Genomic DNA, 20,416 nt, shown 5'->3' with positions numbered 1-20,416 from the left:
AGCAATTCCCTTTCAACATCCCAGGGAAGGGCTTATAGAGAAAAGCATTAGTGCTAAAACTTAAATGGCAACAAGAAAACCCTTATCTGTTCTTCCGCTAGTACAAGAGTACTGCTTTGTGTCTGCAAAAGATTTCATGGCACAGTGGGAAAACCTGGTCAATCTCATATTCTTCCCTGGGACCTGTCCAAAGTGCCAACAGCAGCTAAGCTGGATATTAATACACCCTCAACCATCAAAAGCTGTCAGATATATAAGGGCTGAGCCATTTTAATCAGTTTTAGCTTTTTCCCTAACAAGCTCTGTAGTGATGCAGGCATCTTAAATGACATTAGAGTTGATAATGATTGGTCAACTTCATTTCGCATACACCTTTTCTCTGTGAGTCAGAATAGATAATCATGATAGTTCTGATGACTCCATACTCTCTGTGACCTCAGAATATGGCTATTAACTAGAGAATTAAACAATAGAAGTCAGGCTGTATGCAATGGTTTGCTCTGATGCCTTTACAGATATTGTCATCAATGTATTCTCAGTAGGATAGTACTCAACACCCCTGTCTGGAGGTCCAAAGCTGCAGACTACAACAGCTTAAGGAGACAAGTATTCACTTTTATATTTCTCCTAAAGTAGATGTGTTTGAAATGATGATGTTTCCATTTCTCATCTTATTTATTCTTGTTGCATTTGGACAGGCATTTTCATAAATTGCATCTTCCTGACTGATTGTAGAAATACTCTGCAGAGGCTCTGCTAATATAACTGTGAATATCGCTTACTTGCTGCTTTTTGCTTGCCTTTCATTCAGTGACTGAGTGAATGTTACTTTTATCTATGTGCAAAGGAGACATTGCCAGCAGCAAGCATGGAAGTAACTATTATTAGTCAAAATACCTCACAAGACTTAAATTAAACTAAATATACCATTGTTAATTATGCAGTAGTTACATACTGTAAAATGGAGCAGGAATCAAAAGCTTTCTATTCTTTGATCCTTATGAACAAGTAAGTGTTAACAGAGCTCCTGAACAAACTATCGGAGCAGGCAACAGTACTTCAACACTAAATATTTAAATATGTTACATTTAATTTTCTTTTGCTAGTTCCTGCTCATTACATGCAAAATATTTAACTTGGATTTCATTATGCATTTTTTTTTTACAGACACAAAGGCTGTTTTTAGGCTATGTCTGCAGATTTTATCCATTTTGCAGCTGATATGAATTTTAGTTGCCTTCAGGTTTGCATGATTTCAGACCCTAGGAGACGGGCTGCTATCCTATGCATCTAGGAACAGCCACAGCAAGTCTCAATCATCTCACAAGAGATTCTGGCTTTTTATGTTACCTCTTTTACTCAGAAAGCAAAGCTTGTATAGGTTCTTTTGAAAGGTAACTGTATCTTTGAATGGTGTTGACGGCTATCTTAATCTCACACCTGATAATGCTTCAATCTCAGATGCCTTTTATGAAACACAAACATTTACTTAACCTTCATCTTTCAATAAATGCATCATTCATCTAATAGCTCATCATTTCATAGGGTAATATTTTGCAAAAATGCTTGATGCTTTATCTGGATGTCATTTTAATGGAAGGTTCAACATTTACATCACAACAGTGAAAACTGTGGGGGAAAACTGTCCACAGGGAGATAAAATGCCAGGAATAAATAGTGCCATTAGAATATGGTAAATATAAAAGATCTACTCTTGACTTGTGCTTTCAAGAACCATGGCACCTTGAAATTAGAAATTTAATAATAATTTTCTCCCAAACAAATATTTGAAACCTATCTGCAAAACACAGGATTTCATTTCCTACAACCATCCTGTTGCATTTTTTCTAGTTAAGTTGGTTTGAATATATACATCATACTGATAGCAATGAAATCTGTCCCAACAATATTGCCAATGAAATGACAGTCGTATATTTTAAACTATAGCTTTGTTTAAAAAAAAATATTAAAATGCTCGTGTGATCTAATCATTACAAAATAAATTTTCTTTGGTATTGCTTTGGAAATTTTCTTGATAATGAGTCTTGTAAAATTTTGTGCCGTATCCAGACTTGTTAATGTTTGGGATATGGGCTACTAGTTAGTAGGCTCTGAAAATAGCAAACACTCAATGTTGCTCGTTTTCTGAGTTTAGCAATAGAATCTCTCTATTGTCCAGTCCAATTTAAATCTCCACCCCAAATCCTCTTTTAAAAGGTTTAAAGTAGTGTAATTAAAAAGCTAGCCAAAAACTGGCAGCCAGAATACCTGGTAAAATGTATTTGATATTTTTCCTTCCAACTGCAGAGAAATCATGAGGCAACCCCCAGAATGTATTTTTGAAGAAATGCAATTAGCTTTAAGGAAGGGGGTATTGTTGACCAAATTTACTGGTACTTTATGTAAAATTATATTATGATATTCTGAAAAGCTGTTGAGACTGGCTCAGGGGTACTATTGTAGTATTCATACATAATTTTCAGGAATCAGACATTCTCTATTTTTGCAGTTCAGCTACAGAATACTGTTAAAATTCTTCCTGATATTTGGCACGGCAGTTCATCAAATACTGTTCCTTAAGATGTTATGTGACAGAAAACAGGTTCGTGTTCAGCAAAATGTCAAGAAAATTCAGAATTCAAAAGATGGGCTGAATTTTAGGCCACCCCAGTGGGTTGGACAGTGGCGTGGGGGCGGCGTAAAATTGAGCGGGAGGCTCTGGGAGGCCTACCTGCCCTGCTTCTGCCTCCGGCCAGGTTTATGGCGTCGGGTGGGGGGTGGGAAATGGCCTGCCCGCCTGAAGCCAATCAAGACCCTTAAGAGGCCACTTAATGGCCACTTAAGGGCCCTCGCCCGCCTCCATGGGTATTTTACCCGTGGTAAGTGGGCGTGCCGGGGACGTGAAAGGCCGCCCAGCAATAGCTGCCGGCCTTTCCACATCCCGGGGGGGGGGGGGGGGGGGGCGCCATGGCAATCAGGCACAGGGTGCCCGATTGAGGGCCGCCCCTGTCTCCCAACCCACCCCTGGGACCCAAGACGCCCCCCCCCCCCCTCCCCCCAAACGACCACTCCAGCCTCACCAGGGAAGGACTGATCCTCCTGGTGCTGCTGGGACTAAGAGCTGCCGGCCCGCTGATTGGCCAGCAGCTCATGGAGGCGGGACCTCCTCCCTCAAGTGGATGGAAGTCCCGCCTCGGGATAATTAAAGCCCGGGGACCTGTAAAATATGGGACGGATCCCCGGGCTAGGTGGAAGTTCGGGATCAGCAAAAAGGTTTTTTCGGGGGGGGCGGGTGGGGTGGAGAGGGAAATAAATAAATTGTTTGGTCATTGGAGGCAGTGGGAGAGGGCCTTCGATCTTTAATGGAATGTTTAAATTTAACTGCAACTTGCAGTTTACTTAAAAAATTTAAATGACTTGTAAGGAAGCCCTTTAAAAATGGCAGCAGCGCCGGCACCTACGCAGTGGCGCCAGACACCGTTGCCAAGGATGGAGTGCCCGCCCCCTCTATGTCATGGGGAGGCAGGCGTTCTGTCCCCTCCATATAAATGATCCGCGCCAAATACCGCGGCAACTGCGCGGTGCACATCTTGTGCATGCGTCGTGCCATTTTGGAAGCTCACCGCCAAGAACGGCTGCGAGCTTTAAAAATTCAGCCCATTGTGTAGGACTGGTGAGACTAAGGTACATGGTCACCTCATTCCCAGCATTCCACAGGAAATTTCTTCTCAGTCCAGAAGGATTTAACGCAATTTTAAAAAACTCAATGCACGAAAGTAATTTTTCATATGTAAATAAGACGGCACCTGATTTGTCATAGTAAAACCTGTTTTTTATCCAGTCTTTTTATATCTTAATCCCTTTATTATCATAGAATTTAAAAATACTTTTTATTTATGTCAGCACCACTGATCATGCTTTATGTCATTATACAATCTGTTTCGTGCAGTTTATATTTCTAGGCTAAAAGTGCCCCAACTATCTCCAATTAACCTGAGTTTAACATAAATGTATATATCTATACCTTTCATATCAAGCCAAGTTAAATCATGGTAGCAGCACTATTTCTCCTTACTCACTTGACTTCCAATATTTTTACAGCCATCTCTTTCTAATTTCCTAGTTTATCCATTTATTTGCCTCTTTTCATTTTTAAATATACATAAACATGTTCAGCTTCAGCTGTTTAATATTGTATGTGCTGGCTGGCAAAGACCAGCTGCCATCATTGTACTATTGGAAATGATAATAAAAGGGCTACACTCTGCAAAATTGACTTTACTGAAGTAACCTACATTACCACACAAAAATTGTAAGGAGACTGCGACATGTGAAACAGGAGTGTGTAAATTTGATTGATGATGGTTTTAAAAATTCAGCAAATGTAGGTCAACAAAAGAGATGGTGAACTTTGAAACCTTTCCTGTAGCACAGAAAGAAGAAAAGCATGTAAAGCAGCATGTGGTTATCATACAGCAGCTCACTGGATTAGCATAATGGCTTCTTCTAATGAATGTGCTTGAAAGCACCAAATGCTTGTGAGAGCGCCAAACCCAATATAGAGCTCTGCACGGGCACTGTACCTTTGCTCAAATGTGCCACTTAAAGCCCTAGTATCATCTCAATGGTTGTTTGAGAGCATGTCTACAATTCCCGCAGCACTATAAGGCAAAGTATTAAGTGTGGCAGCTAATGTGAGAACACTGCAGTCAACACAGTCATTATATTAACCTGCTTAGACATGAGTGTTCTTTAAAGAAGTGAGTTTCATCAGTGATATATCTGAAAAGCAAAACGGTTACAGAGAATTCTGGTTGCCTCTATAATGCTTTTTTCCTTTGGTCTTGCTATTTAAAAAAAATATTTTCTTTATATATTGATTCTTATGATCTCACTTGAAGGTCTGGCATGGAGGTGTAGGCTGAGTTTGAGGGAGCTGAATTATTAAACTACAAGAAGACTCATTAACCCTTTGTATCATTTCAATTCATCAGAAACTACAGCTCAAAGAAGAAATTTTCTTTTAAAAAGGCAGCAGAAATAAAAAGCAAGTTGGGCTAACGATGATTCTTGATAGCTTTGATTTTTCAGAAAGTAAAACAGATGGTATGCATTTGGACCTATAATTTTAGAATGATGCAGTAAGATTTTCAGCAATGATAATAAGCATAATATCAAAACTTCCCTAATGTGGTGCACACTACACATCTTATAGGGATACAGCTCCAGTGAATGCGATTGCATATTGTCATTAAACATTTTTGCTAATAAGGCATTGCATGTTTTTCTCTTGTGCCATTCCCATGTCACTGTTTCATCCAATTTTGCAGGAAAACAACATGGTTTACAAAGAAAAAGAGGAAGCTAACCGGTTTGAAACGATTGTTCATTGGAATGTGAAGCTAACTACCTTTATAATAGGTCTTACAAACCCCAAGCAAGAACCTGCTAGTAAACTCGATATTACTGTAGAATTACTTGAAGACTTATAAAAGAAATGTGATTTTACTTTTATGTCTATGACAGTAATACTAAATTAGTGATGAAAATGCTATTAATTATATAATTTAAATGATTTAAAATGAGTGCTTTAGGGCAAATTATATTATGTGCAAGGCTCCACTTTTTGTTTATGCAAAGCAAACCAGAACCTTCATAATCATTAAGCAAATGTGTACAAATAGAAATTAAAATATCGAAGTCACACTGCTGTCTGTTGCACAGGATTGCTGCAGAAAATTATGTATACATTAAATGTAGACTTCTCAAACTTAATGTCAAGAAAACATTAACCTGCTTTGACATAGTGAGCATTTTTATTGTTGCAGGTACATGAATGTTGCCCTCTAATCCCCTCACATTCCTCTCCTGTTCTAGTCCCAATGGCCGGTGGACCTACTGTGGCTGAGATGACAGACAGGCAACAGGCCAAGTCTTTGGCAATGCTGGTTTTGAGCTGGTTGCAAGAAAACATGCCACATCAGCCCAGGGATGATGCGTGCTCTTTCTCTCTGATTTATTTCCTCCCTTCTTGTGACAAAGCTCTCGGTGCTTCTCCCCAGCAGTGCAACTGAAGTCAGACAGTGGAAGTGGATTGGAGCTCTATCCCATCATTCTATCATACCATGGTGCTCCAACCTATAATGCCATCTCTACAAATCCGTTTCTTGACACCATGGTGTGTGTGTGTGTGTGTGTCAGAAAATCAGAATGATTTACTTGCCAGCACATTGGACAAGATGTTGGTGAAATATTTTGAAATTAAATGCAAATTGTCAAAAAATGTAAAATAAATTATAAATGTATCAGGATTCACAGTGAAACACAATAATATACAGACACAGTAATCTATAGATACAAGCATTGTTCACAGGAACTACCTATTTTGCTCAAGTACTTTCTCTTCAATCATTTTAAATATTGGCCTATTTTGTTTGAAATTATAATTTGAACAAGAAATTTGAATTGTTTTAAATCCTAATAATTAAATCTGCATTCCCAGTCTGACCTGAATACAGTCATTTATGAGACTTTTTGGAGCCAGAGTATCTGTTACACATGTTACTAGTTTCATATGAACCGATTGGACATATTTGTTATTAAGACTGAGCCAAAATTTCCATCCAAATCTCTATAGCGTTTTCCTTTTATTAAAAACCTACTTCTGCCAGTCAAGTTAACTATTTGATTTATTGCACAAATTAAGTTCTCAATAAATGGATGTCCATGTGCAAGTGTGAGTAAGGCCATTTTCAAATGATAGGTTACATTCTCCTATTGTTAAATGGTACGAATTACTTTCCCAGTATCTGGCTGCTGCGGCTCCAGTGTACTGCTGGTGCAATAGTGCCCTCTGCTGTTTTAATTCTATATTAGCCACTTGCAGGTGCCTTAAGAATACAAAACGGCTGGCCTGTGCCCTGACTCCTAACTTAGCTTTACCTTATTGCAGTCTCAGCCTATGAATACCAAGGTGACAGGCTTTGTTAATTACTGCTATATGAGGATTTTTGTTTAAAAGTTATTGCTATGTTAAGTGCTGACCAACATGTTATCGGTATAAAAGCAGCAAATTAGCAACTTGCATTTTTATAGTGCCTTTAACATAGTAAAATATCCCAACGTGCTTCACAGTTGCGTTAGGAAAACAAAATTTGACAGTGAGCCACATAAGGAGACATTAAGGCAGATGACCAAAAGCTTGGTCAAAGAGGTAGGTTTTAAGAAGTTGTTTAAAGGAAGAAAGATAAGCAGAGAGTAGCGTGGGGGAGAGGTTTAGGGGAGGAATTCCAGAGTTTAGGGCCTTGACAGCTGAAGGAACAGCTACAATGGTGGAAAAATTAAAATCAGAATGCTCAAGAGGCCCGAATTGAAAGAGCACAGATATCTCGGAGGGTCATAGGGTTGGAGGAGGTTAAAGAGAGAGGAAGGGGATTTTAAAATCGAGGCATTGCATAACCGGAAGCCAACGAAGGTCAGCGAGAACAGGGGTGATGGGTGAACAGAACTTTGTGCAAATTTAATTAGAATGATAAATTGTCTTCATCTGAGATTTTTTTTGTCCAAGATCTTACGATTGCAAACAAGCACCATCGAGGGAGGGCCGTTGACACTACCCTGCTTCAAATTAGAGTCACATGGCCGTCGTCTCAATTGTGTAAAGAATGGTTCCTAAAGGACTCTATTCTTTCATTTTTATGCTTAACTCCATTTTTAGTGTATTTTTATATTTTAACCATAGCTATCAGAGGCACCAGTCTAACCACCAACTGGACTTTAATTTTAAGCAGTTATGAAGTAAGTATCACATTTGTTAACAAGGCATCATTCACTATCCACAGCTCAATGTTGGACCCAGTGAGACAGAATGAATTACATACCATTTGTTCCATCTCTCTCCAAGAGTTCTCCAGCACTGCCATTGGTCTAAACCACCAGTCACACGCCTTTGCAGAACGTTTTCCTTGAAACCAGAATTGTCGCAACCACTCGAATTCCACCTGCAGCAAGAAAGTATAGTTCCATTCAAACAGGAGATCTACAATTACATGGACACTATTGTGGAAAGGTAGTGTTCTTTTAATAAAGCTGAAAATTGCCCATCAACACAAAGCAAACTTGTCTAGTACTATCAACATTTGTCTAGAGAAGTAGTAAGCAAAATTGGAAGGCAGACGAGACGAAAGCAAACATCAAATAGGATCGGAATAAGGAATAATGTTAAGACAAAGATAAGAGCATGTTGTCTGAATGCACGCAGCATTCGCAACAAGATAGATGATTTGAAGGCACAAATAGAGGTAAATGGGTATGATTTAATTGCCATTACGGAGATGTGGTTACAGGGTGACCAAGACTGGGAATTGAATATTCAGGGATATTCGTCATTTAGGAGGGATAGGTGGAGGGGAAAAGGAGGTGGGGTAGCACTGTTAATAAGGGATGAGATCAGTACATTAGTGAGAGAGGATCTTAGATCGAAGAAGCAAGATGTAGAATCAGTTTGGGTGGAGCTAAGAAACAGCAAGGGGCAGCAAACATTGGTGGGAGTTGTTGATAGGCCACCAAACTGTGGTGGTAATGTTGGGCACTGTATAAATCAGGAAATTAGAGCTGCATGTAGCATAGGTAATACAGTAATAATGGACGTCTTTAATTTACATATAGATTGGGTAAACCTAATTAGCACTAATGCTGTGGAGGATGAATTACTGGTGTGTGCACGTGATGGGTTTCTGGAGCAGTATGTTGAAGAACCAACTAGAGATGGGACTATTTTAGATTTAGTATTATGCAATGAGAAAGGGCTAATTAGGAAATAGTGACCATAATATGGTAGAATTCTGCATTAAGTTTGAAATAGTTCATTCTGAAACTAGGGTCTTAAATCTGAACAAAGGAAACTATGAAGGTATGAGGGACAAGTTGGCTATGGTGGATTGGAAAAATGCATTAAAAGATTTGACGGTAGACAGGCATTGGCTAGTATTTAACGAAGTATTACATGGTTTACAATAAATATACATTTCTCTAAGACACAAAAGCCCAGCAGGAAATGTGGCTAACAAAAGAAGTTAAAGATTGCATTAGGTCAAAGGAAGTGGCTTATAAGGTTGCCAAAAAAAGTGGTAAGCCTGAAGACTGGGAGCAATTTAGAGTCCAACAAAGGGGCACCAAGAAACTGATAAAGAAAGGCAAAAGAGATTATGAATGCAAGCTAGCTAGAAACATAAAGGCGGACTGATATATCAAAAGAAAATGATTAGTAAAGACAAATGTGGGTCCATTGTAGGCGGAGATAGGAGAATTTGTGGTGGAGAATGAGGAAATGGCAGAGATACTAAACAATTACTTTGTGGCTGTCTTCACAGAGGTAGATACAGAAAATCTCCCAGAAGTACTAGGGAACCAAGGGACTTGTAAAAATGAGGAATTGAAAGTATTTAGTATCAATAAAGAGATGGTACTCAAAAAATTAATTGGATTCAAAGTTGATAAATCCCCTGGACCAGATGAGCTACATCCCAGAGTACTGAAGGAGGTGGTTATAGAGATAGTGGATGTATTGGTGGTTATCTTTCAAAATTCTATAGATTCTGGAAGGGTTCCTGCAGACTGGAAAGTAGCAAGTGTAACCCACTATTTAGGAAGGGAGCGAGAGAGAAAATGGAGAACTACAGACCTGTTAGTTTGACATCAGTAGCAAAGAAAATGTTACAATCTATTATAAAGGATGAGATAACTGGACACTTGGCAAATAATGATATGATTGGGCAGAGTCAACATGGATTTTTGAAAGGGAAATCGTGTTCGACAAACCTGTTGGAGTTTTTTGAGGATGCTACTTGTAGCATAGATAAAGGAGAACCAGTGGATGTGGTTTATTTGGATTTTCAGAAGGCTTTTGATAAGGTCCCACATAGGAGGTTAGTAAACAAAATTAGAGAACATGGGATTGGGGGTAATATGCTGCAATGGATTGAGAATTGGTTAACAGACAGAAAGCAGAAAGTAGGAAAAAATGGGTCATTCTCAGCATGGCAGGCTGTTACTAGTGGGGTACCGCAAGAATCAGTGCTTGGGCCAGAACTGTTCACAATCTATACAAATGATTTGGATTTGGTGACCAATTGTAATATTTCCAAATTTGCTGATGACACAAAACTAGGAGGGAATGTAAGTTGTGAGGAGGATGCAAGGAGGCTTCAAGGGGTTTGGACAGCCAAAGTGAATGGCCAAGAACATGGCAGATGGAATACAATGTGAATAAGTGTGAAGTAATCCACTTTCGTAGAAAAAACAGAAAGGCAGAGTATTTCTTAAATGGTGAGAGGTTGGGAAATGTTGATGTCCAGAGAGACCTAGGTGTCCTCGTTCATGAGTCACTAAAAGCTAGTGCGCAGGTACAGCAAGCAATTAAGAAGGCAAATGGTATGTTGGCCTTTACTGCAAGGGGATTTGAGTACAGGAGTAAAGATGTATTGCTTCAATTGTATAAAGCCTTGGTGAAACCACACCTGGAGTATTGTGTACAGTTTTGGTCTCCTTCTCTAAGGAAGGATATACTTGCTATCGAGGGAATGCAACGGATGGCGGGACTGTCTCATGAGGAGAGATTGCAGAAACTGGGCCTGCATTCTCTAGAGTTTTGAAGAATGAGAGGTGATCTCATTGAGACTTACAAAATTCTTACAGGGCATGATAGGTATATGTGGATAAGGATGTTTCCTCTGGCTAGTGAGTCTAAAACAAGGGGACAGAGTCTGAGAATAAGGGGCAGGCCATTTGAGACTGAGATGAGGAGGAATTTCTTTACTCAGTGGATGGTGAATCTGTGGAATTCTCTACTCCAGAGGGCTGTGGAAGCTCAATCATTGAGCATGTTCAAGATAGAAATCAATAGATTTCTGGATACTAACGACATCAAGGGATATGGGGATAGTGGGTAAAAATGGCGTAGAGGTAGATGATCAGCCATGATCTGTTTGAATGGTGGAGCAGGCTCGATGGGCCGAATGGCCGACTCCTGCTCCTATTTCCTATGAACTGAATGGTGGAACGGGCTCGAGGGACTGAAAGGCCGACTCCTGTTCCTATGTTTCATACTTGTTATGGTTGCAGTTTTATTAACAATGTCCCTCGTGTGTTCCAACTAATGTCTGATGTATACACTGTCTTCAACAAAAACAAATAAAATATTCAGTTATGGACAAGTGATCCCATGTACAGTGTACAAGTCAGACCCAGCCCATGCAAGGTCCCCAAATTGATATTGAAATGCAACATATGCACTGCATTTTATGTTTTTTTTTTCTCCGCTATATAAGAAAAGTCATGGGTTTGCTAATTAGGTGCCTCTGGAATAAATTCAACATATCTCACAAAATGATTTAATTTTGTCCATATGAGCATGCGGTTACGAGCTTAGAAAAGGAACTAAAATATACTACTGCTATTTGTTTATGGAGATTCAAAATTCTAAAAAAACAGTTTTTAATAATCATTCACATATTGTCTTGCAGAACTGTTTAGAGAAAATCATACAGCAGCTACTGAAAATACTTAGATAATTTTTGTGTGCTTTTAGTGAATGTTTGGGGCATCATCTTCTATGTGGTTTGCACAGAAAACATCCAATCCACACAACCAAAATAATTAGAAATGAGTTCTAGTTTCTGAATAGTATCAGAACAGAAAAACTTAGAAGCATGAAATTCTGTCTTGGAGCCACACGGCTCATCGCTGCATTTGCACACATACAGCCCTTGAATTTATCATATATGCAGTCATTTTGTGCTGCCTGTACTGCATTGTTTGAATGTGCATTAAGAATGGCTACAAATAAAGAAATGAAATGTGAAACTGGAAAATTATACCTTTCTGTTATGCAGATAATGATCACAAATGTATTTCACATTGCAAGGAATTCTCATTAACCCACATTTTATTAATCCTTAGCAATGAAACAAACAACTTTGCTGGAAGAAAAACTGTCATTGTAGCACTTTGTGGGTCACCCCAAATCTGCCCATGAGTAAAAAGGAAAATATTGACAACTATGTTTGTGGTTTGAGGAATTGAAAAAGAAAAGAAGAAAGTTTACAGAGCTGAATTTTCCTATTTAGTATTTGTATTTAAATTGGGGAATTACCGCCTCTGAAAATGTGAACTATATTGTCTTATTTTGCCCCAGTTTCTCTGTAACCTTCAATGTAGTAAATACATAAACTCCCTGTCACACTACAGCTGACAAACTAATGCTCTGAGCTTCAGTTGTCACATTAGCCATAAGTAATCAGGATTTAAAGATTGATCAATGAGGGGCCAACATATAGTCTAACATTGGCCTCCAGACCAGGAAATCCCAGTCTCTACTGACATTTGCACTTGCCGATCTGCAGTCATCTGTGGGACGAAAGAGACAGTAGTTTGTCACCTACTGCATCATGGAGATGTCTGCAAGCTCCATAATGTTACTCTCTTGATTTATTGTAGAGAATAGGAGCCAACAGGGTCTTCTGGAAAAAAGAACCAAAGCCATAGAAGAAGACATAACAACCAGAGCTCCAAACAATTCTGAATAATGGGATGGTATTGCACTGGAATAAGAATATCGCAAGCAAACAGTCAGAATGCTAAGTCCAAAACTAAAATATTTACTAGAGTTTTCCTGTTTATCAGCATTAGGTTTGAGCCCTGAATAAGTGCAGTGTCTCTTTAATTTCACTACTGTAGCTTGTGGTAAATAATTAGTGGTTGGTTTTGGAAAAACAATGGCTGGGATTCTATGAGGAGATGGTGGCCCTGCCCACTGGTTGGAAAGCCAGGGCGAGCCTGCCTCCACCGACCCTGAAATCCATCACCGTATTTCACGGTCCTCAGGCAATTAACTGCCTGCAGTCGTGGCTTCCGCCCCTGAGGCAGGATGTCTCGCCTCCAAGAGCTGCCGGCAAATCGGAGGGCTGGCAGCTCTTCAGTCCCAGCAGCATCACTGGGAACGGTGGCCACTGCTGGGACTTCAGTAGTCCTGGAACCCAAACAGCGATGGAGACCAGAGAAGCAGGTAAGTGGGTTGGAGCTCGCTGGGGCCAATCAGTCAGGCCCCGGCGAGGGTGAGGCGGTTCAATCGCGAGGGTGTGGGTGGGGAGTGATCCAGCAGAGGTGGCCCATGCCGCTCAGGGGGCCCTCCATGGGGCACAGGGTACCCGATCAGGAGGGCCGCCCCAGCCCACAAGGAGGCCGCCCAGGTGGCAAGGTGCCCATCTACTGCTGGTAAAATACCACTGATGGCATGAAAAGACCCTTAAGTAGCCAGTAATTGGCCATCCCACCCAATTTTACGTTCAATGCCTCCCAGCCCACTCCCAGTGTTGGCAGGGAGGGGCAGCATTGGGGTACGTAATATTTCAGCCAATGAAACTGGTTCAGTTGAATCTCTGAATGCAAGACTGCTCAAGCAACCTTCCATGATCAAAACCTGAAAGAGATGATAAAAGAACTCTACAGCAGCTGCTGTGGTTCTGCACTGTAAAATACTATAGTGACGAAAAAGGGATAACACATCCTGACATCCTTTAAGTGAGAAGGTTGAAAACATCCACCTTTCTTCAACTAGAATGACTGTCACAAACAGACTGAGAATCCTACTGTTTTCTTTGCAAGGTAAAATTACTATCAGCCCCTGCTGTAACCTAACTGCCCCAAAGTATTGAGCATCTGATTTAAAGATACAAAATTAGCCTGCCCCAGGACTCGGTGGCATTGTGAGTAAGCACAATGCTCTTTCTACACTTTGGCCTGGGTTTGAATGCAGCCCTGATTGATGGGATGAACGTGTCCTCTTGGCTGGTTGCAAGATTCTTATCTGAAATTAGAATTTCCAGCAAGGTCCCAATTCTAGTGCAGTAGCATTATTTAGTACTTGTTTAGAACTCTGGTTATAATTATTTCTTATATGTCATAATGCTCCTTTTTTCTGATGACCCCATGAGCCCCTATACTGTATAGTCATTAGGAATGAGACTGTGGCCCTTGCAGACATCTCCACACATGATGCGGTAAGTGGTGACACATGGAACCTCTAAGGTCAAGTCCCTTCCTCCCAGAGATTACGGGAGACACCAAATGCTGAAACCTCTGGGTGTCCAGACCTGGAGGTCAATAACATAGCTAATCCCCAGTGAATGAGGGCTACAGCACAGAACTGACAACTTGCTTGGCAATCACAGAAAGATAGCTGGAAAAATGCCACACTAGTGTTGGATGGCATACATTTCTGAGATTTAGTTGAGGTAAAACAAAGTGAGTTTTCCTCTGTATGCTGTACCAGACTTGAGAGTGATTGATGCCTACATTAGGTGCCTACAATGGGAATCCCTTATCTTAATGAGCACAACAATTCATCCCCCAAAATTCCCTCTACCAAGCAAATACTCTCTAAAATTCCATATAAATCCAAAAGGACATAGCTTTATACCCATGGTCCACCCTCAATTCTGAATTTGGATCTCAGCCAACAGTCAATTGAGCATTTCTATGGCTTATTTTAAACTTCATATTTAATTGTGAATGAATTCCAAATGCATTAGCATATGGAATTGAAGTGCACAGTTAATAGTGTCAGTGTATTTGCTCTTCATTCATTCAAGCCCTTCCAGTTTAAAATCAGCTGCAAAGCAAATCCACAATGATCAGGTGGTCATACATCTGACTCTAATGACTGCGCTTGCGAATGGATGCATCAGATGGGCAGTTTTGCATTGTCTGACATATCACAGTTTACAGTAATTTACAGATCCCTCTTCCAGGGCCCACCAAATTTGACTGAGGACCTTCAGATACTATTTCCTGATGGACCCTTTATTCAGTTACATTGTTAAAATTCCATCTACTTTAAAATCATTATTGTGAAATGCATGACACTGCACTCAGACAGATAGAGCTGAATTTCATAAGCCGCCGCTCAAATAGGCGGCGGGTGAAAAAAATGGCGACCCGCCTGTGCGGGCCACATGCCAAAGAACCGCCGCAATTCCAAGCGCGGGGGCTCATCAAAATAGCCGGGGCGGCGACCCCCCACCCTCACCCCGGACACATGGAGGGGGTGGGCTCCTCGGCAATGACGTCAGCTGACGCCATTTTTAAAGGTCTGTCAGCCCTACCCGGACGTTTAAATATTTAAAGTGAAATTGAAATAAAATAAATACATTTCTTTTGCCCCCCTCCCACCCCCCCCAATATCAATTAAATTAATTATTTGCCCTTCCCCCAAAACCTTCACAATCTGACCTTCCCCCCCCCCCCACCCCCCCAAATTGCACAAACTTTAAATTATAACCATTTCTACCACCCCCTACACCCATGGAGTTCATTTGACCCCATTCCCCTCCCCCTGAACTGAGAAACTTACCTCCTCCCACCTCCCCACCAGTGTTACGTCTCGTTTTCCCTGACGATAATCCGAAGTGGGGGCAGTGCCGGCCGCAAGGGTGAAGATTGCGGCGGGACTTCAGGAGGCGACTGGAGACTCATTAATTCAGGTAATTTAATTTATTTAAATATTTAAATGGCAGTCCTGTCACTGAGTGGCGGGGTGGCTGCCACGTGACCTCGCCGCTGCCAGCAATATCGGGCCTGGCATGCCAGCGTCAAGGTCCGTGGCGGGCGTCATCCGGGCCATCTTCATGCCCCCCCCCCACCCCACATCCCCACCTCCCCCCCCCCACCCCCCCCGCCACGGATCCGAACATTGAGGCTGCTATAGAATCCAGCCCATAGAGTATTTAAATAGTTTAAACCTTACCCCTACTGTGTTTCTACCTCGTCAGATTTCACTACTCTTTCAACCACCTCGCTCCCATAATGAAAGTAGAAGTAGGGTATTAATAGAAATGGTAGGTACTATCTCACAATGCAGCAGCACCTTGTGTACAAGATCCCTATTCAATAATACAGCAAGCAGTTCCACTGGGTTGAAAATCCATTGTTTAAATAAAAATGAACAAATCAAAGAACCAAAGATCACTGCACATGTTGCGTTGTTAAATTGCTCCTGCTTCCAAACTCTTCCTGCAAACAGCCTATTGCAGCTCTCAAGTATAAACAGATTTCAAACAGTTTGATATCTTACCTCAGAAATTCATTATTCTGTGCCAGATTGGACTGCTCCTCCAACCACTCTGCTCTAAATGTGATTTATACCAATTTTTCTCTAATGTAAAATTTAGCAGTGTTAAAGAACCACTGTTGTCCAAGAAAGACATAGTGACATATATAAAGCACAATTATACAATTAATCTATATGAAAGGGGCAGTACTGCAGTCCAAAGTTACCGACATTTTCTTTTAACAGAGCATTATCACTATACAAATTTAAGTTGTTGTTGTTATATTGAGCAGAAAATGGCTCCCAAATCAGTTATTCGTGCAAGTTCATGTTGCATGAGACATTGCAGATGTTCCAGCAGAATTTTGCGATGCATTTTCACATTTGTTGAAATTTATAGCAATAGGCTATGATTATCAATGCAACAATATCATCATGTCGGTATCTGCCTCATTGTAAACTCCTCTGTCCCCAAACTTGATAAAACAGTGGTCTTTTAATGCTGTTAAATTTTGCATTCAAAAAAGAATCCAGTATAAATCACATTACAGGAGCAGAGTGGTTGGAGGAGCAGTACAATCTGGCACAAAATAATGCATTTCTGAGGTAAGACATCAAACTGTTTGAAATCTGTTTATACTTGAGAGCTGCATTAGGCTTTTTGCAGGAACAGTTTGGAAGCAGGAACAGTTTAACAACGCAGCTGCAAAAAATATGTGGTTGGCAGCAAGGCTAGCAGTGACTTGGTTGAAGATTACAGCAGAACTAGTTCTTTTAAAGGAATTTTAAACTCAGGGTCTGGTGGTTCCAGGCTATGGAGACAGGCTGTTCACGGGGCAAAGATTGAAACCAAGTTAGATTAATGGAGTTTCCTCTGTACCTGTGGATTATGTATACTTAGTTTTCCATTATTATTAATGCTTTCCATTATTATTTTCCTGAGTACAGAAACAAGTAATTAAAATACAATATAAAATGAAATTCTGAAATCAGACGTTTTGTTTTTGTGGTGCAAATGATGTTGGAACTAATGGAAATTTAAGAACGTTGACTCGTTACACCAGGCCCCCTGTGTGAACCATCTCTCAAAATGTGCTGAAAATAATTTAGCAGTGAATTCCTGTTGGTGGTGAGCACACTTCAAAGTGAAACTAGCCCTGATGGAGCACTGCCTTCACAATCTAACATTTTTGAAATACATGGGTATGTGCCCTGGTCTCGAGATTATTATAGTTGTGTTAGAAAACATTATTCATGTTGACAACAGGAAAATAAGCTTGAGTATTATGGATCAATGACATCTTCACACAATTGTTATGAAAATTATTCTGTTTTCATTAAAATATTTTTTGAGGAATTTATAGTCAAACTGAAGAAATGCTGGACCAGTTTTATTTTCAAGAGGGTCATCAAGAGGACACTGAAAGAACTAGTTAAGCAACAACATTTATTGGTTGTCACATGACTCAAGTTAAAAATAGAACAGAAACCCCGGTAATTGGGGAAGATGTAGGCAGAGAAATCAGTCACGCGCCCCTGGTCAGGACAGAACCCCAGCTCAGCCCAGCCTGTTCCATCTCTTTTTAAAAGCCTGCAGAAGAAGGCGAGAATTCCCAGGGGGAGAGAAGGCCACAACCCAGCTCAGCTTTCCAGTACCTCTCTAAAAGACCCTGAGAAGACAACTGTGTCAACTCATCTTGCCTCCCTGTCTTTGAAGAAAAGCCTGCTAAATTAATTCTCAACACCACCTGAAAAGAACTGTTCTAAAAGATCCCAGTGACCTGTCCACATGTACTTGGAGGCCAGACTGTATGTCAGTTTTGGAACACAACCTATGTCATCTGCTGTTTTCTTCAAGCATGAGCAAGTATTCAGCCTAAGTAGGCTTTTTTGTCTGTAACAGAGCTCTGAACAAAAATCCCTTGTATTTTTCTGGTTAACGTGTGTGTGTGTGTGTGTGTGTGTGTGTGTGTGTGTGTGTGTGTGTGTGTGTGTGTGAGTGAGTGAGTGAGTGAGTGTGTGAGTGAGTGAGTGAGTGAGTGAGTGAGTGAGTGTGAGGAGCAAAGGTAAAAATGGAACTTTAAAATTTCAATCTGTGTGTTTATGCTTTACTTCATTACTGATTAAGACTAGTTTTATAATAAACTGATAATTTTGTTGTTCTTTTATAAAGAAACCTGGTTAGTGTGTTGTATTCTGGGAAAAATAGAGTATATGATTGACCGTATTGGTAAGTGGGCAAACTTAAATACTTGCCAAAAATATGTTAATGATCCCTTGGCTCGAAGATCAGCAAGGCTGACAGACACTGTTTTGTGGAAGGCGGAAGTCCTGATGCACCAGAGATAGCCACAATTCAATGGAAGGTAAAAACGTGTGACAATCACTCAATTTTTTTAACCTATGATCTCTGAAAGTTGCATTCTCCTCCTGAATGATTGACATTGTGGATAAAGACTGTTTTGCTCTACCATCAGAATTCAGACATTAATTGTATAATCTCCAAAATGTTTTAAAACATACATACTCATCATTTAGACAAATATTCAAGATTGGTAACTGACAGGGCCTGTTTCAGTGCTGTATCTCTCTATGACTCTATGACAGTAAAAGAATTTGACTCTGCACGTTCTTGTGGATCAGGCTCAGTGGCATTAACTATGCACTTAAGCACTGAGACTTGAATTTACACCTGTCATCACAATGTATTTTAAAGTTAACCATTGCCTACAAGAAATGTTCCAATAACCCTGGAAAGGCTAATGATTGAAACATGGAGATTGTTGAAATCATTTGAAATGTGACTGATCTATTTTGGCATCGGTTTCCAATATTCAAAGGGTTGTCCGCTTGCTATGTGAATTTGTGGCATGCTGGGTCACAAATGCCAGGCTGCAGGCAGGAGTGGTTGCTACTGAAGATGTATACAGATACAGACTAAATGCTACTTACCCAGTTAGAGCTCTCAAAATGAATTGTAAAACCCAGCAGTCTTTTCTAAACACCCCCGTCAGATTGCACAACAGAAGTAATTACTGATTAAAGGCAGAAGCTCAGGTTCTTAGTCAGGACTAAATATCGAAGGTCAGTTTTAAGGGTGCTTGGCATTTAGTGCGCATGACATGCTGAGTAAATTATTTACAAATGCTGGTGAATGAAGGTCACCTGCTCAGGTAATCCATATTTAATTTCCTTTTGTACCTGGCAAACTACCAACTGCATCGGCATCCTATTCTGACATGCTGAATCATACATTACCCTTGTTGTGACTGTTTGCAGACCAATATTCTCCACAGCAACCCCAGAGTCAAACTATACTAACCCCTTTCAATTTAAGCAGCTGAGCTTATCCTACATTGCATTGCTCACAGACTAAACTCAATCAATTTTCAGAGGACGAAAAGGTGGTATCTGATGAGTAAAGAATCAATACCTAGCGTGCTCTTAGCTATACCCCCGAGCTGTAGGTTGGCTAGGACCAGAAAACATGGTCCAGCTGGCTCAGAGGCCCACCAATCAATCAAGCCTGCCAGATCATATATTTTAGTGTGAATTATTACTGACCACACAATCACCTGCTAGCTGCATTGATAACGTAATTCATTCTGTAATAGTGTGTTAGTATGCTTTGCTGCAACTACCTCAAGGCTGGCCAGGTAATTGATTCAGCTTGCTGTATTTGAATGCTCACTCACATACACTAAGAGCTTTCTGTGCAAGGCCCATCAGTGGGGCACATTGTAAAGTCAAGAAAAATATACTTAAGACAATGCCTATTTAGCCACCAAGAGTCAATAAATCAAGAATCAAAAAATGCGACTCTCATGGGTAACCCGCAGCCTACAGCCCAATCTGTCATTTCCAACACTGCAGAAATAACTGGTGACCTTTCAGTGTAAGTCTGCACTCTGTCATATTTCTAACCACTATCCAAGGACCAACTTCAATTCAAGTTAAAGAGAGCAATATATAAAAAGGCTTATGATTTGAACAGCCGTAAGTGTGGCAGTTCAGACTCAAATATTTTGGAAAGCAATATTATTTGGCTTCACGGTTGTTCAAAAACGCTGTCATTTTATCATAGTTGTGACTAGGGTACAGAGAAACCATGATCCTCACAGGAGACATCAGTCAGCAGGGTAGTTCATTGTTATCATGTTGAGACTTATCTATGACAATTACTAACTTCTCTGCAAAACTTCTGCTATTTTATTGCAAGCAACAATGACAGTGGCCCTTGCTCCTTCACATAATCATTTTTTGTTCCTTCACATTTTTCCAGACCTTGAGACAATGTAACTCACAGAAGGT

At 40.4% G+C, this 20,416-nt stretch overlaps 1 protein-coding gene across 12 annotated transcripts in view; it reads right to left on the bottom strand.

Moving 5' to 3' along the window:
* The window catches only part of fto (FTO alpha-ketoglutarate dependent dioxygenase), a 465,612-nt gene that overhangs the window by 276,516 nt on the left and 168,680 nt on the right, over nucleotides 1-20,416 (bottom strand). For all 12 annotated transcript variants that reach the window (XR_010976712.1, XM_068049470.1, XM_068049465.1 and 9 more), the window contains exon 7: nucleotides 7,881-8,000. Coding sequence is in view for 11 of the 12 variants with exons in the window: in XM_068049470.1 (XP_067905571.1) it covers nucleotides 7,881-8,000 (120 nt within the window). In the remaining variant the exon portion in view is untranslated. The remainder of the gene's footprint in view (nucleotides 1-7,880; nucleotides 8,001-20,416) is intronic.

Source organism: Heterodontus francisci, chromosome 17 (assembly GCF_036365525.1).
Source record: "Heterodontus francisci isolate sHetFra1 chromosome 17, sHetFra1.hap1, whole genome shotgun sequence".
NCBI lineage: Eukaryota > Metazoa > Chordata > Chondrichthyes > Heterodontiformes > Heterodontidae > Heterodontus > Heterodontus francisci.
The sequence above is the reverse complement of the archived record's forward strand: the minus strand, read 5'-3'. Positions and strand labels throughout refer to the sequence as shown.